General features: G+C 42.9%; 1 protein-coding gene and 1 long non-coding RNA gene across 23 annotated transcripts in view; one reads left to right on the top strand and one right to left on the bottom strand.

The window, feature by feature from the left end:
- The first annotated feature begins 66 nt into the window (after window positions 1-66).
- Window positions 67-8,105, top strand: LOC146395347 (uncharacterized). The gene is made up of 2 exons (XR_014832589.1): window positions 67-5,305; window positions 7,229-8,105. It is a non-coding gene; the product is annotated as an uncharacterized LOC146395347 (long non-coding RNA).
- The window catches only part of NCOA3 (nuclear receptor coactivator 3), a 135,430-nt gene continuing 118,313 nt past the window's right edge, over window positions 109-17,225 (bottom strand). For 5 of the 22 annotated variants that reach the window (XM_085002553.1, XM_085002557.1, XM_085002564.1 and 2 more), the window contains exons 12-23: window positions 16,228-17,096; window positions 14,884-15,019; window positions 13,736-13,930; window positions 12,314-12,571; window positions 12,094-12,220; window positions 10,179-10,350; window positions 8,886-9,179; window positions 7,381-7,485; window positions 5,919-6,153; window positions 4,892-5,066; window positions 4,427-4,568; window positions 109-3,568 (exon numbers count right to left, since the gene is read on the bottom strand). In XM_085002553.1, the coding sequence (XP_084858679.1) occupies window positions 3,557-3,568; window positions 4,427-4,568; window positions 4,892-5,066; window positions 5,919-6,153; window positions 7,381-7,485; window positions 8,886-9,179; window positions 10,179-10,350; window positions 12,094-12,220; window positions 12,314-12,571; window positions 13,736-13,930; window positions 14,884-15,019; window positions 16,228-17,096 (2,720 nt within the window). In that variant the 3' untranslated portion in view covers window positions 109-3,556. 22 annotated transcript variants of the gene reach the window in all.

The raw sequence follows: 17,225 nt of genomic DNA, 5'->3' as shown, positions 1-17,225 counted from the left end.
CACAGAAACTCATCCCATTATCTGAAGTAAGATTCTTTCACCTTCTCTTTGACCCTAAATCCAACAGGGATTTGCCGGGGGGGAAAAAAAGGCAGCAGGCGCTTAGGCTTCCGTTTTAAATAGAAACCTTTATTTACAACCACATCCAACATGATCAACAAAGGAGTCATAGCGCATTACCCAACCATCTCATAAGTTATCCCATGTGGTTTGGAGTCTCTGCAGTGTAAAGAACAATTCAGATTTTTTAAAAGCAACATTTAATGTAAACTTGATTAAAAGTGAATTCATCTGCAATACTGTCAGTCAATTCCTGAGAATTTAAATATTGCTCTCAGAATGACATTTCCATCTTCTTCAAAATTCCCTATATTGTAAAGAGAGAAAGAAGGAAGGAAAGAAAAAGAGAACGCCCTGCTCATGACTACACAACCTGCCCTGGAGCTGAACAGCAGCTCCCTTGCAGCAGGGGACACCATCTACCCAAGAGGTTTTACTCCTACGAATTCCCCACTTGTGAACAAATTCATGGCTTCTGCAAATAAAAAGGGAACTGGACAGGCATACGGGTAACTGGCAATCTAATCTGCTGACTTTCCAGCTACATCTACCTCTGGATCAGGGAACCTGTGGGACAGCAAGCCAACTGTGTTCTGGAGAACCCCACCCCTGTACATCCCCAACTCACCTTAGATATTAAATACTGATTAAGCAGTCCTGCTGATTGATATTTACACCTTTCCATCAAGACGCACAATTTAGAAAAGTGGCATCGTAATATGAACATTAACAATGGATTTCTATTTTGTTTTTTTTAAAGGAAGAAATGTATCTCCTTTTTATCATTTTGATCTTTACAAAATATATATATACATTTATATATCTTTGGATTCAGCAAAATAGGTACTGGAAATATCTCACATTCTAAAAGCAGATGAAAGGGTTACTCAATACTATTCACCCAACAGACACTAAGGTTTAAAAAAGTGGGGGGGGGGGGGGGGAAAGAGGTAGGCAGCAGGAATAGAAAGAGAATTATCCAAAAAAGGTAAAAGGGGAATACAGGTAAAAACAACAAATTATCTCAGAGACTGCATCTATTAAAATCAAAATCTTAAATTTGCACCAATAAAATGAACACGTAGAAAATATAAAAACTTATAATAAACTTCAGGATTTTTCCATATAAAAAGGAGGTGCTGCCTTCCAGTTAGCCTGGAGTCAGGAGTGACTGAGGAAAAGAACCACAAAACTGTTTTGTTTTTCATTAAGTTTTAAAGGTCAGGAAAGGTCAGAGCACCATTCTGTTTCTCCCCAAACACATGTGGCTTCAACAAGAAAGGTTAAGATAGACCTGACACGACTGTGTCTAAAAAGACAGAGGCTCCTCCTCAGCTCTGTGTGTCTCCAGATCAGAGGATGTGTTATCTGAAAAGTACAGGCCACTAGCACGGAAGGGGATGGATTTACAATCTTATTTTGACCCACGTGGGGAGGGTGGAGGGGCGTGTGAAACTCAGATCCACTCCAGTGGCAGTTCTAGAAATACAGGTTTCACTTATTCATAAGCAAGTCCAAAAAATTAAATGTTCTCACCTTCAGAGATACCTAGAAAGATTGGCTAAACGTGTAAAGAAATTTTTAACTGGCTCTCGGTTATTGCTAGGAAATGACACCAAGGCTAACAGACATTTGCAATTCACAGATGTTCCAAAAACCCAATTTCACTAGATTGTTCGAACATGATAAAGGAAACCAGTTAAAGGGAATTAAACTTGATTTTCTTCCCTATTCCCAACTGACAAAGGGCAGCAGCAGAGAAAAGAGAGGTGGCAGAGGAGAGAAGGAATGCAGAGGCGCCCAGTCAGACCGCAGTTCTCAGTCACATGAGACCGGCTGCGTGGAGACTGAGCTCCTTAAAGAAATAACCATGATGCTACTCTAATCCTGGGAGTGGTGAAAACATCACACTAGCAGAATGAGAGGACATCTGAACAGACACCAGAAACTATACATCAAGGATTCCAATCCCGAGATCTCAATGTGGAACTCAGGTCCTAGCAACCAAAACCTTAGGACACTTCTGAAATGGACTCGAAAAAATTCAATTAAAAAAATTTGTTTAAATGCTATGAATTACTATGTTTAATTAATGGACTGCTTAAAATCCAAGATTCTTTTCTGAAATCAAATTGATCTTTTATTCTTGATATCTCTTTTTTTAAAAGTTTATTTCCCTGTATCTATTCTTCCCCCCTCCACCCCCAAATTGACAAAGTGCTTAGTTCTGGTAGAGGAAGTTTTTTAAATTTTAAATGCCTAAATCTAAACAAATGATCTCCTTAAAAAGCATCTAGATGAAGAGACTGAGAAGAGCGAGCTTCGAAAGCTGGGAGTGAAGAAAAGCTGTGGACCACGGGCCCCTCCCCCCAAGCCACAAAATTCAGAGGATGACTCTTCTGTTTGTAGCCTCACCACGATGAACTTACTGAAATCCAACAAATGTTAAATATTTAGCTTCACAAACTCTGTAAAAATGAGTTGTTGTGACCTACAAAAAAGGTATTTACATATTTTACATAATACAATATCTTAAAGGTCATATTTACAAAAGAAAATCTATTCACAGAAACTCTGCGAAATTCTGATTCAGAATGCAGTACCTGGCCTTGGGTTTTCTGCAGTTTATTTTCAAAAAGCATTATTGCTCTACCATATAGGCAAAGGGTGACACCAGTACTTTCAACAACAACAGCAACAGCAACAACAGAGTTCTTGTCCAACGGATCAGACAAAAACCAGGACTGTGGTTCACCATCCTCAAGACCTCGACAATATTGCATTTATCCATTACTTTTAAATAAAGTGCACTCAGCTGCACGTTAGCATGTGAAAAACTGCTACTCCTGCAATTAAATACTGTCACTCATTGTCCCTTCTGCAAAGCCAATTGTCACCATGGACAGTTCCTGGAGGGGAAGTATTATAGGACATCAGGGGCAGATGAAAATTCTCTTCAGGAAAAAGGAGGACCAAGACTAGGGTCAGAGCAACTCAACCCTTTGATTAAAGGAGAACTCAGAAACGAAACGCCAACTCCACGGGACAGAACTACCACCTGGTCTTGACAAAAAAGTTTGGGGGCACGCTCTTCGCCCAATACTTGCAACTAAAGAAACCGACTTCTACGAAATCATCTACATTTTTCCCAAAGACTCTGGATAGCCAAGCAGGAAAAAGTGATACAGGAGAGTTTTGTGATCAGTAACTCTCCGTACCTCCAGAATCACATCCTGAAATGACAGAATGCCAAAAATATTTGTTTGAAACACCATGATACATAGAAGGAGGGGGAAATAGAAAAACAGACAGATACTACAATTCGGCCTAAAATCCAGTCCTGCTCAAATGACATTACTTAGAATACTCTTGGCAGAGATGAAAGCTGGTCCTTTCTTCAAAGCTGGGTGCCTAGAGCAAGGATTCTTTACTCCCGATAATCCTAGTGCAGTGTCATTTGTACAGTGATTTTCTTGGAGGTCCTGGTGTAGAGATGTCAGCAATATTTCTGTTGGCAACCAGAAGAAACATGAGTAAAATACATGCTTTGCTCAACAGAAAAGAATTCATTATCTCTGTGCTGATGGCTTGCAATAGGGCTCTCTGGCTGACTGATTCAGTCCTTAGATTCCAGATTTTCAAAGGTATCAAATGGCCTAATGCCTTCAAATCAAAAGGTTTTTCTTTTGCTTTTTGTTTTTTAGGGCCGCACCCATGGCATATGGAGGTTCCCAGGCTAGGTGTCAAATCAGAACTGTAGCTGCTGGCCTACACCAAAGCAAAGCAGGATCTGAGCCACGTCTGTGATCTACACCACAGTTCATGCAATGCCAGATCCTTAACCCACTGAGCAAGGCCAGGGATTGAACCTGCGTCCTCATGGACACTGGTCAGATTCATTAACCTCTGAGCCATGACAGGAACTCCCAAACGATTTTTTAATGATTATATTTCTTTTTTTTTTCTTTTTTTTTTTTTCCTTTTTGCCTTTTCTAGGGCTGCTCCCGCAGCATATGGAGGTTCCCAGGCTAGGGGTCGAATCGGAGATGTAGCCACCGGCCTACACCAGAGCCATACAACGAGGGATCCAAGCCACATCTGCAACCTACACCACAGCTCATGGCAACACCAGATCCTTAACCCACTGAGCAAGGGCAGGGATCTAACCCGCAACCTCATGGTTCCTAGTTGGATTCGTCAACCACTGAGCCATGACGAGAACTCCGATTATATATTTTTCAAGTTATATATCCAAATTAAAAATCCATCGAGGACTTTAAGATCACAGGGGAGGCTTCGGTTTTCTCAGAAAACAGGAAAAGGTTTTAGGAAGGGAAAGAACAGACACCCCCGCCCCTCCTCATACCTGATCAGGACCCATGGGCATGCCGGTCATGGGCACGGAGTTCATGTTCATCTGTCCCATGGGACCACTGCTGCCATTCATGTGCACCATACTGTACGCTGCAGGGTTCCCCTGGGGGGCAAACTGCTGCTGTGGAAAGGAGCTGTAAAGAAAGAGGGAGATTAGCTCCTGGGCCACTGTCATAACACAGAACACACATGCAGAGATGGCCACAACCTTGTCAGTGCTGCTGTACTGGAGCAGAGACCACCACAGGTGAGCAGACTGACAGCCTGCCTTCCATCAGTCACAGCCATGAGGACCGGTGTCCCTGCGGATGTGTGCAGCAGTCGGAAGCCTTCTCAAAACGGGGGAGCCAGATAACACCTGCTCTCTCCACCCTAACAGGCTTAGCTGAAAAATGCAAGAACTCCCTGAACTTTCGGCACGAGTATGTGAATGACTTTTAGGGTCCCTGCTCTTCACCTGTTCCTGGCCAGGGTTCCTGAGGGCCAGCCCTTCATGTCCGAGGACTGGTACATGGGTGCGGTCTGAGGGTGCTGCATCATGGGGTTCTGGGAGGGACCCATTCTTGATGACATCATCGCATTGGAAGGGCTAGACACTCGACCAAAGGCTGGATCTGGTTGTTGTCCCATCCCTTGAAAAAAGAAAGAAGAAAAAGAAGTCATAATGCTCGAATGCTACCTCCTTGGAATATCGGCTTTCTAAGGTAACTTTAGGGTTTTTTTTTTAAAGATGGAAGGTGGTGCTAAAAAGGTGCTAAAATGATGCTGCCTGGCTGTAATTCTAGCTTCTCACCAAGGTGACAACTAGAGCAACAGACTCACTATGGAGAAGCACACTGTCTGGATGCCGCCTCCAAGGGCAGTTACTTCGGTGAGTTTTCTGAATAAAAGGTACACCAGATCACGCTACTCTTCACTCTACCGGAGTCTACTAGACTGGACACACTGGGCGGCAGGAGGGGGATGGACAGACCTGCTGAATCTGTCTTCCAAATTAAGATGTGGGGAACTGAAAAAATAAGACCTGGGGGGAAAAAAACCTCAACTACGACAGATCATCTGCCTTGATTACAATCACCTGTGCTCTCCAGTACACATTTTTGTTTGATGTTTTTAATTAATTTTGCTTCTCTTGTGCAGTAACAAGAGAGAGTAAACAGTATTTTATTTCTTTTGAGGGCTGCACTCATGGCATATGGAGGTTCCCAGGCTAGAGGTCGAATCCTAGAGCTACAGCTGCCGGCCTACGCCACAGCAAAAGGGTATCCGAGCTGCATCTGTGACCTACACCACAGCTCACGGCAACACCAGATCCCCAACCCACCGAGCGAGGCCAGGGATCGAACCCGAATCCTCACCAATACTAGTCGGATTCGTTTCTGCTGTGCCACAATGAGAACTCCTACAGTATTTGTTTTTAATATACAACAGATTTGGTGAATCTAATCTTACTTTGGGGAAGCCATTGTCACTGTCAAGTTTACCGTAATTTGGAGGATACGGAAACTGCTGGGGCGGAGCTTGGGGCATTGAAGGCCCGGCCAAGACCCCGTCCATGCTGGGGGAGGCAGTCACGTTAGGGGGTGGACTGAAGGCCTGCGTCTGCTGCTGCTGCTGCTGCTGCTGTTGCATCATCATCGCCACCCTCTGCTGCCGGAAGTGATGACTCAGCAACTCTCTGCTGCGCTGGGCAACCATCTGGGCGTTAAGGAAACCCTGCTAATACCCAGAAAGAACATGATTACACATGTAAATCACAAACCGGCCAATCTCATACATACAGGACCCCACAACACATGAGCTATCAGACAGAAAATAACACCCAAGGCCCTTCTTTAGAGTTACAAAAGAGGAAATACACAATTCTCATTGTGGTGAAGGCTTTCTGGCTGGGTGTGGATGTTGGGGGAGCAGAACAGGGACCTGGACATTTCTGGGGTCTAGAAGATGAAAGGAGATGAGAAGTCAGGCTTTAACCTTGATAGAAAACATTCCTCAAAGTGAGAGAACATTTAGGAGTAGAATCTGAGGACTGACTTCAGAAATTATGAAATAAAACTACAAGAAGAAAAAAGGCAGGAATGAGAGTATGTTTAGGGAAGAAACAACAAGGGATTACAGTCAGATAAGCAGGAATCCACCTGAAAAGGGCTGGTAGTCTCTAAACCTGAGAGCAGAGGTGATGGTAAGGAGGTGACATGATCAACGTTAGGCTCTGCCAGCCTCAAAAGATCACCTCCAAAAAGCCAACATTTATCATCTTTTTGGAAAGCATCTTAGCTCAAGTTTATACAGAATGTCTGATTATCAAGAAAACATAAGATATCAGACTTCCAAGGAGGCCTAGGACAGTGAAAACCCAGCATTTCACAGTTGTTGCTGATGCTGTTGTCTAACAATATTTCAAACCACAGCCAGGAGTTTCCAGGAAGTCATCTGCCCTGTGCGGATGAAGGAAACACCTAACTCGGTCTCCACCTTGGGCCAGAGGGACAGAAATTTAAGAGCATCCCTCTCACTATGGAAAACCAGTCATCTCGGGGTTTGTCACTGAGAGCAGGATTATGAATTATTTCTTTTCTTCTTAACACTTCTTATAATTTTAAAGTCTAACCAATAAGCAGCATGTGGTTTCACAATCCAGGGACAGAGAAAAGTTTACAGATTTATTATTTTAAATTCCTAAAAAGTAAGTGGTAGCTGTTTCCACAACAATTGATCACTAAGGAAATTAATTTTAAAACCACAAACCAGTTTTTAATAAAAGAACCTCTCTTCCTCTGATTCTTTCTAGCCACCAGCAGGAGAGAAGAAGGAAAACGAAAAATGATGGGACCACAGGATGGTTTCTTACAGAGGAAACTTGGAATCATGTACTCTATTTGTCCATCGTGGGCAAGCCCTGCGCAGGGCATCCAGCCATGAACACGGACAGACTTTTCTCACCTGGGAGCTGACCTGCGGCTGCATCATGGGCCTCATCACCGCAGCCCCACCAGCACTGGGGCTTTCCATTTTCATCTCAAGTGCTTGGCGGTTCTGATTCAAAAACTGGGGAGAGACAAGCTGGTTAGAATGCAAGTGGAATGAGCCCCAAATAGCCTGTGCACGTCCTCGGCAGCAGCCAGCGAGGTCACGGTATCTCGCTAAACCCATTAACCTGGTTAAGTCCCATCTAAGCTGAAGCAGTGCCCTTTCACATTTCAAAGACGTTTGTGCGGAGAAGCCCCTGGCTAGTATGTGAAGCTTTAATGTTCCACATCAGGAGTAAGAGGGAAAGTGCAATTTCGTAGCCGAAAGAGTATCTTCAACAGAAGCTCAAAGCATTCATAAAGTCAGATTTTCTCTGGGATTATTTAGGCCACTGGGGAAATAACTTTAATTTGGTCAAAGTAACACTGGAAAAACTACTTTTTGTTACCTCTTCCTAGGTAATCGGCAGTGGAAAGAAATGGCAAAAAGCAAAATGATACCATGAACGCATGAACACATCTTTCCTGAGTACCTAAACTGCTTTTAGGAATATCATACACTAGAAGAGTCTCTAGCTCTCTGGATGCTAAATTCACTCATCTGCTTATATGGTCTAGCTCTCTCAAGTTCAAGAATGTAGCGCACTCACAATACAAACAATATAAATAAATACATTTTTAAAATTTGTTATGGGCCAACAGAACAATGGGAAAAATTATTAAGAGAGCTCAAGTTTTATCACACATGTAGGCAGCAGAGGTTCCTTAAAGAAAGCGTGCTCAAATCAGTAAGGTTTAAATAGCTGGCTAATATTAAGGACTTTTTAAAAAAACAGACATTATCTACCTCTAAGACCATGAAGCCATCAAGAAACACTCTTCTCCCCCAAGAGCAATCCTCTCTGACATGTTTTTTGGCTGCTCCCATAGCATATGGAAGTTCCCAGGCCAAGGATCAAATCTGCACCACAGCAAGGACCCAAGCCACAGCAGCGATAATGCTGGATCCTTAAACCGATGCACCACAGAGAACATCATTCTCTGGCATTTTAAAATTAAAATAGTCTTAGAGAGGAGTTCCCACGGTGGTGTAACAGGATCAGCAGTGTCTCTGGAGCACTGGGTTGCAGGTTCGACCCCCAGCCTGGCACAGCAGTTTAAGGTATCGACAACTGCAGCTCAGATCTGATCCCTGGCCCAGGAGCTCCATATGCTGTATGGTAGCTTCCCCCCAAAAAAAAACATTCTTAGAGAAAGGTATCCAATTCTAATACAACCACTCCCAAGCAAGGAACCATCCATAGCAGAAAAAAAAAAGGGAAAAAGGTTACACAGAATTAAAAACAAAAATAATTTCTTTAGTTGAGGAGCGAGTGGAGTGGCAAGAGCTCTGAGGAACACAGTCTGAAAACAAATTAAAGAGCAAGAGGCCAAAGGGAAAGCGGCTCTGGGCCAAAGCAAGAGCGTGTGACTGGTTACCTGCTGGCCCTGCAGCCTTTGCTGAAGCTGCATTCTAAGCTGCTTGGGGGTGTTTGTCCTGGGTCTCATGATGTTGGCTCTGGGGTGCATTCCTTGGAGAGGAAAATTGCCTTGCTGGTTCATCTGATTCATCATAGAGTTAAATGATGGTGATTGTCCCTGAAGATTAAAGCCTCCTTGCATTGGAGGCCCCTGTGCTGGATATGTCTGCCCATACAATGCTGCCTTCTGCTCCATCATTACTGCCGCTTCTTGGCCTTGGAAAGCATCCTGTTTGGGCTCCAAAGCTTGTCCCTAAATATCAAACATATAAATAAATGGTGAAGTACATGCAAAAGACCAAGAGAAATCAAATGCTCTGAAGAAGGTGAAAAATAAAGTCAATATATGTGAACAACGATGTTTCAGAATTCCAAAAGCAAAATCAAGTTGTCTGAAGTTCCACAAGAACAGAAACCATCCCCTATCTTCTAATGGCTACGTCCTAGTGCTTACCTTGCACAGGGTTTCACATTCAAATATCTTCTGGGCCAAATATCTACAGTGTATTGAGTAACTGGACAAATACTATTTGTTTCAGATAAGATTTCTGGACCAACAAAGACCTCCCATGCCAAGTGTAAAATAAATCAATTAAAATCACTATGATCACAGAATTTCCACTGTGGCTCAGCAATAATGAACCCAACTAGTATCCATGAGTTGGTTAAGGATCCAGTGTTGCCGTGAGCTGTGGTGTAGGTTGCAGACTCAGCTCGGATCCCAAGTTGCTATGGCTGTGGTATAGGCCAGAAGCTTCAGCTCTGATTCAACCCCTAGCCTGGGAACTTCCATATGCCTTGGGTGCAGCCCTAAAAAGACCAAAAAAAAAAAAAAAAAAAAAAAAAAAATTTAAAAACTAAAATCACCATGATCAATTAATTCTCATGAAACCTGTACAAGAATGTTTTTGAAAGTGGCAAGAGGCAAGTTTAGTAGAGACAGGTTAATCAGCAACAGCCCACCCGGGGAGTTCCCGTCCTGGTGCAGTAGAAACAAATCCAATTAGGAACCATGAGGTTGCAGGTTCGATCCCTAACCTCAATCAGTGGGTTAAGGATCTGGCGTTGCCGTGAGCTGTGGTGTGTTCGCAGATGCAGCTCGGATATGGCACTGCTGTGATTCTTCATTGCATAGGCTGGCCGCTGCAGCTCTGATTCAAACCATGTTTGTGCATGCACGGGCATGTCCACACACGCGCGCACAAACACACACACTCTCTCTCTTTCATACATCCATGGCATTGCTACCTACTTGATTTACAAGTTCAGGAATGCCCAGAGCTCTGTCAATTTCTTCCAAGCCTGTGGCATCTGTATTGCTCAAGAGTGTGTGCAGCTGGTCCAACAATGCTCTTTCATCACTCTGGCCTTCCAGGTTAGAAGGTGGTCCAAGGAGATCATCCAGGGAGTTCCTAAGAAGTGGCCTAAAAAGAAACGTGCAATCAATTTCGTGCTTTTTCCTCTTTAAGGGAAAAAAAAAAAAAGATCAAAGTAACCACGCGCAGTATTTTTTTTCCTTTTACGGCCTCATCTGCAGCATATGGAAGTTCCTGGGCTAGGGGTCAAATCGGGCTGCAGCTGCCAGCCTATGCCACAGTTGGTGGCAACACTAGATCCTTAACCAACTGAGCAAGGTCAGGGATCGAACCCACATCCTCACAGATATTATGTCGAGTTCTTACCCTGCTGAGCCATTAACAGGAACTCCTGTGCATAATATTTTTAATATGCAAACACTACAAGTATAAATAATAAACTAACAGAGTAGCAGAGAAGAGTAAATGGCATCAATTTAAGACCCACAATTTTAAACCTCACCGGGTCGTCTTCAACAACCGTTATCTAGCTTACAACTCCCAATCCCACCACCAAAATGTAACTGCCAGACCGCTCAGCATTTGGAGGATAGCAGAGGTTCAGGAGGGATGGAAGAAGAATGTGTTTTCAAGACCCTCCAAGAATAGAAGTGATAGTAGTTAGGATACTTGTAAGTTGGAGAAATCAACAAAGGAACAGAAAAAAAATGCTGAACTCAGCCCAAGGATCTACCAACTTATTTAAAACAAAACAAAACAAACCTGCATTATGCATGGCTCACAGAGTTCATGTACGGACAAGTATAATACAAACCTCATACACCCACAGAAATGCCCCTTTTTCCAACACATTACAGGGGCCTGGGGCTAGACATTTATCCAGCCTTAAAAAAATTCTGTGATGAAACAGTTTGTTCTCTACTGGGTAGAATGGCACTCAAGTTAATAAACTCACGTAGTTACACCGATGTCTACTCAATAGATCTATTCATTTTTCTTTGCTAATTTATTGCAGAATTCAAGTTACAGTTGACATTGACAGGTAGCCTCTTTCATGCAAATGTTACTGACCCAACTAAAAAAACGAAATACAGACATAATCCACAACCTTTCTTTTGCACAAGTCAAACAGTGCTATAGTTCACTTTCACTTTCATCCATGAAATGTTTTAAATACTTTTAGAAGTAAAATCCATCCAGCAAAAAATAAAATAAATGATTTTAGAAAAAAATTATCCAATTTCTGGAACTTCCACTGCAGTGCAACAGAATCAGTGGCATCTCTGGAGCACCAAGACACAGGCTTGATCCCCGGCCCAGCACAGTGGGTTAAGGATTCGGTGTTGCTGCACCTGCAGCATAGGAGGCACCTGCAGCTGGGATTTGATTCCTGGCTTGGCAACTCCCTTAGGCCATGGGATGGCCAATAAATAAATTAATAATAACAATAAATACTACATTAAAAAAAAAAAGAATTATTCAATCCTTAAAAATGAAGTTTCCACAAAACTGAGGCTCACCCTCTGAGGAGCATTTATCTTGTCCAACTAGTGCTAATTTATCGGCCTCCTTCTCATGGGGGAGGACTCTGACCTTACGGAGATCACCACCACGCGGAGGCTCTCAGGTGTGACCACCCAACAGACCTGCGAGCTGAGCAAAAGGGTTCTGCCGCCCCACTCCCAAAAGTGCCACTGCCTGCTGCCTTGAGCTCATTTTTCACACACAGACGGCAACTGATAATTACAGAGAGTTTATCTCGTTCTCTTTCAGGTTTGTTGCTGTGCTCTAACCCTTTTCTAGATAATCCAATGCTTACATTTTCTACAGAGTCACTTAATAAAGCCCCACCTATTTTGAGTCCCATGAGGGCCTTGTTCCATAGACAACATGCCATCTGGCCAGGAACCAGGTTGGTTCGATGGTGCTCCTTGGCCATAAGGACCGACCCCCATTCCCACGGGAATCTCACCAGGCCCTGCAGGAGCAAAAAGAAAGGGTACATTTTCAAATAAGCCAATGACAAAAGTTACCCTAAAACATCTAGTCTTTTTATGAAGTGGATGCTTACGCATTTGAAGCATCTGCTGCTGCTGCTGTTGCTGCTGCTGCAACACTGGTCTCGCACCTGGGATGCTATTGGACCGAAGAGGCATGGTGGGCATGGAGCCACCCACTGCAGGTCTGGGCAGAGAGGCGTTAAAATCCGTTCCTGGTCTTCCCATCGAGTTTGGATTCATAGGCTCCATTCGGCTGGCCTTTGAGTTAGGTAAGCCCCAGTCTCCTGAGGAAGGAGTCTGATTCACAGCCACGTTTCTGTTGGGTCCACCTAAAGCAGAAATGATTAGGTATTGTCCATGTTGGAATGAAATTCTTCTTACAACCCTTGACAAAAGAGTGTTTTGTCATCCTAAGAACAGGGCTAGCCACCTAATGAGACATTTTTGATAGGCTAGTATAGGCATACCTTCTTTTTATTGTGCTTCACAGATACTTTTTTTTTTTTACTACACATTGAAGGTTTACTGGCAACTCTGTACTGTCAGATGATGGTGAGCATTACTTAGCAACAAAGTTTTTCAATTAAGGTATGTACAATATTTTTAGACATAATGCTACTGAATACTTAACAGACCAGGATATAAACATAACTTTTTTTTTTTTCTTTTTGTCTTTTTGCCTTTTCTTGAGCCGCTCCTGCGGCATATGGAGGTTCCCAGGCTAGGGGTTGAATCGGAGCTGTAGCCACCGGCCTACACCAGAGCCACAGCAACACGGGATCCGAGCTGCGTCTGCAACCCGAACCACAGCTCACGGCAACACCAGACCCTTAACCCACTGAGCAAGGGCAGGGATCGAACCCGCAACCTCATGGTTCCTAGTCGGATTCGTTAACCGCTGAGCCACGACGGGAACTCCTAAACATAACTTTCATATGCACTGAGAAACCAAAAACTTCATGTGACTTGTTGCATTATTTGCTTTATTGTGGTGATCTGGAATGGAACCTGCAGTATCTGATGTACACCTGTACTGCCAGGCCTGTGTTAGAAAATGTCTTGGACCAAAATCCTCAAGAGTTTAAATCACCAAGACATAGAATAAATCAAGGATACTCATGATAGAAACATGCTGTTTTTCTATAATTGCAGTTATTTAAATGGCTTAAGTGTTTTTAATTTGCTTTTCCCAAAAGAATTCGTTTTTCTTTTTAAAGCTGCTCCTGCAGCATATGGAAATGCCCAGGCTAGGGGTCAAATCAGAGCTGCAGCTGCCAGCCTAGACCAAAGCCACAGCAATGCCAGATCCAAGCTGCACCTGCCACCTATGCTGAAGCTTGAGATAACGCTGGGTCCTTAACCCACTGAGCGAGACCAGGGATCGAACCCACATCCTCACAGACACTATGTCGGGTTCTTAACTCACTGAGCCACAACAGGAACTCCAACCCAAAAGAACTTTTCATCATAAGTATTAATTAAAAGTAACATACCCATAGCTGAGCCATAATTTTCCTGACCATCCATCATTCTTGGATTGCCACCCATCAGGGGCTGCTTTGTTAACATGGGGAAAGCACTGATATTCTTTACTGAAGGATTTGAGCCAACAGAAACGGGGCTATCTAGAGACACTGCTCGGTTATATGGAGGACGAACAGACTGCACAGACTGCGGACTCCTCAAACCTGTTAAAGACACAGTAGCACAATACATAAATATCCTCTGATGACCCACTACATCATCAAGCACAAGACATAAATACCAGTATCACCCACCCAAGAACGTCTTTCTTACTAAAATAAACACTATCTTCCCTTACAAAATAAATACTAAGCACGCACACACACACAAAAAAGGCCTCATATTCCAAATAAAGTCAAAAACAAGCGTCTCAGTGTTGGCTGAAGTACTGGGCACTGTCTGTAGCCTGATATGGTCATTCATGTTCTGCTTCACATTTGAAAATTTTCCCAGTGTTGCAAACTCCTAGAAGTTCTTCAATATACACCCTTGCATAGCTTCTGTTTAAAATTTTATAATTAAATGTAACCAGATTAGTTGCTTTCTACTCAAACAAGGAATAAAAGATAAAATTTCCTCCTGGTTTTTTTTTTTTTTTTTTTTTTTTTTTTGGCTTTTTCCAATCTGTTTGATCTATCTTATCTCAATTTAGGAAACAGTGCCATAAAAATGAATAACCACAAAATGTTTTTTCGCTTTTTTTTTTTTTTTTGGCTCGGCGCATTGAAAACCTGACTAGTTTCCATAAGGATGCAGGTTCGAGCCCTGGTCTCACTCAGTGGGTTAAAGGATCTAGCGTTGCCATGAGCTGGGGTGGAGGTCACAGACACTGCTCGGATCTGGCATTGCTGTGGTACAGGCTGGCAGCTGCAGCTCCGATTTGACCCCTAGCCTGGGAACTTCCATATGCCATAGGTGCGGCCCTAAAAAAACAACAACAACAACAAAAAAACCCAAAAACCAAAAAACAGTAACAAAAACCCACACACATTATAATTTAGTATAAGAAACTGAGAGGCAGAGAATGCAGTGTAAAGTTGGATCCTAGTCTGAGAATGTATACAAGTGTGCAGAAAAGGCTAAAAGGGAGCAAGAATAAAATCTAGTTCTTCCTTACCCAGAGAATTAGTTCCTTGAAACATCTGCTGCTTGGTTCCAAGATTACTACCATTTGTAGATATGGAATTATTATAAAAATCAGAACTAGTTAGATCACCAAGAATAGCATCTAGATTATCCAAGTCTCCAGATCCCTGAAAATAAAATGGTTTTAAGCACATTACTAGATATATAGGTATAAACATATTCGTCAGAAGAAAATAGATAAAAGAGTAACAGGTAACCACGGTAGGTACCTGAAATGATAATGCCCACTTAAAAGATATGACCTCTACCCCTCATCGTCTTCCTTAAAAGTAAGAACAATTTAAATACTGGGATAAATCCATAGGTTGGGAAGTGCTTTCAAAGAGAATTTTTTTTTCTTTTTGGCTTTTTCCCTTTTCTAGGGCTGCATCCATGGCATATGGAGGCTCCCAGGCTAAGGGTCTAATCGGAGCTGTAGCCACTGGCCTACACCAGAACCACAGCAACACAGGATCCAAGCCGCGTCTGCGACCTACACCACAGCTCACAGCAACCCCGGATCCTTAACCCACTGAGCAAGGCCAGGGATCGAACCCATAACCTCATGGTTCCTAGTGGGGTTCATTAACTGAGCCATGAAGGGAACTCCGAGAAATTTTTAAATGTATGCTTAATTCTCAAACTATAGGATAATTTCCAGCGAACATCAGTCCAAATCATCAGCTGACAGATGTCTGCCCTTCACATACTTCTGAAAACAGGTATGATTAATAATGAAAGCAAGCTGGTGTTCAACAAGATATTCATGGGTATGATTTTAAAAGGGCTTTAGTCAAAACGTTTGGAGAACGCTGGCTTAGAGTGAAAGAGACATCCTAACAGTATGACTTCTTCAAGGCTTTCATTTTCTCAGGTACATATTAACATCTCCCAGGACAGTGCTTCTCAAAGCAGAGTTTGGGAAATGCTTGAGAATGTGAAACTTGATTTGAGGTAAAAATCAAAATCCTATTGCTTAACACAAAAGTTTGTTGTTGTTTTTTTTCTTTCTGTTTCTACCATAGCCTTAATGACCCAATGGGCTCATTCCAACAATAAAAACCAAAAACCTTGATGAAAAATGCCAAATTGGCTACTAAGGAATAATAAATTACATTTTAAAGCATATACATCGATACTTCTAAATTATATCATAATACACTTAACTGATGCTAAAAACAGTGAGCCCCCAAAAAAGATAGCTCCAGATTAATTCCCATTAAATACACCTAAAATAGAAGATAAGAATTCATGTATGATACACTGTCTTTCTAACACAGAAATGCAATGGTCAATACTACAATGACAAAAATGAAACACAGAAAAGACAAATTACCTCTTCATTCGTTTCTGTCTTAATTTTAGAGTCTTTCTCTTGACTTGAGCTAGGAAGGGCTGAACTGCTGCACTGGCTCATTTTACCGTCCACGCCTTCTACTTTGGGCTGCAGTTCTTTGGAGAGTGTGTCACTAGGATCATCCCTGTCCAGCAGATACCTAAGCAGAGCGTTATTTTCCTTCTTCTTAGGACTTAGTTGCTCCTGCTTGACGTTTCCTTCCACACAAGATGCTGTGCTACTAGTGTCTTTCCCAGTGGCTTCGGCAGTAATCTTGGCTACTTCGGCCGGCGAGTTCCCATTCTGCAGCAACTTGTGCAAAATCCGGTGCTTCTCTTGCAGCAGTGACCCATGCATATTGGATGTGGAGGACACTCCTCCAGAGGTTGAAGAAGAGACCCCAGAGGGGCTGGTGACGCTAATGGCCGAGTCTTTACATCCTGAATCCAGCGGGGAGTTGGTCAAGGAGGAATGGCCCCGGTCATCGGAGGAACAGGTAAGTAACTGCAGTAACTTTTTGTGACCTTTGCTCTCCAGAGGACCCCTTTGATTCTCTGAGCCTTCCACACTGCTCTCCTTACTTTCCTTGTCATTGAGGTGATCCCTGCTATTGGACTGACACATGGAACTCTCCACTGGATTCTGGTCACAATACAAGCCTAGGGGACTCTTGGAATCCTGACTGCTCACTTTACTTGGTTGGGTTATGTTCATATTGGGAGAGTTATCCAGTTTGGGACCTGGTGAAGACAGAGTAGATAAAAGAGAAGTCCCCACACCCTCACTGATAGCTTGAAGGGCACTGAGAGAGCTGCTAGAAAAGCTGTGATTCCCAGTACTGCCAGAAGATCCCATGGGAGAGTGCACACCTGGATTTAGAGAAAAATTTGGAAAAAGATTAGACTATCAGATGTGCTATAAAAAACACCACTTAACATGCAAAAGTTCTATTTTAAAATGAATTAACTTTATAGGAATTACAGTGGTATGGAAAGAAC

The sequence above is a fragment of the Sus scrofa genome, chromosome 17 (assembly GCF_054392235.1).
Source record: "Sus scrofa isolate SSC_HxYL_T2T_F1_AM1 chromosome 17, Sscrofa_HxYL_maternal_Yorkshire_Landrace_v2.0, whole genome shotgun sequence".
NCBI lineage: Eukaryota > Metazoa > Chordata > Mammalia > Artiodactyla > Suidae > Sus > Sus scrofa.
This window is presented reverse-complemented; position numbering and strand designations above follow the sequence as displayed.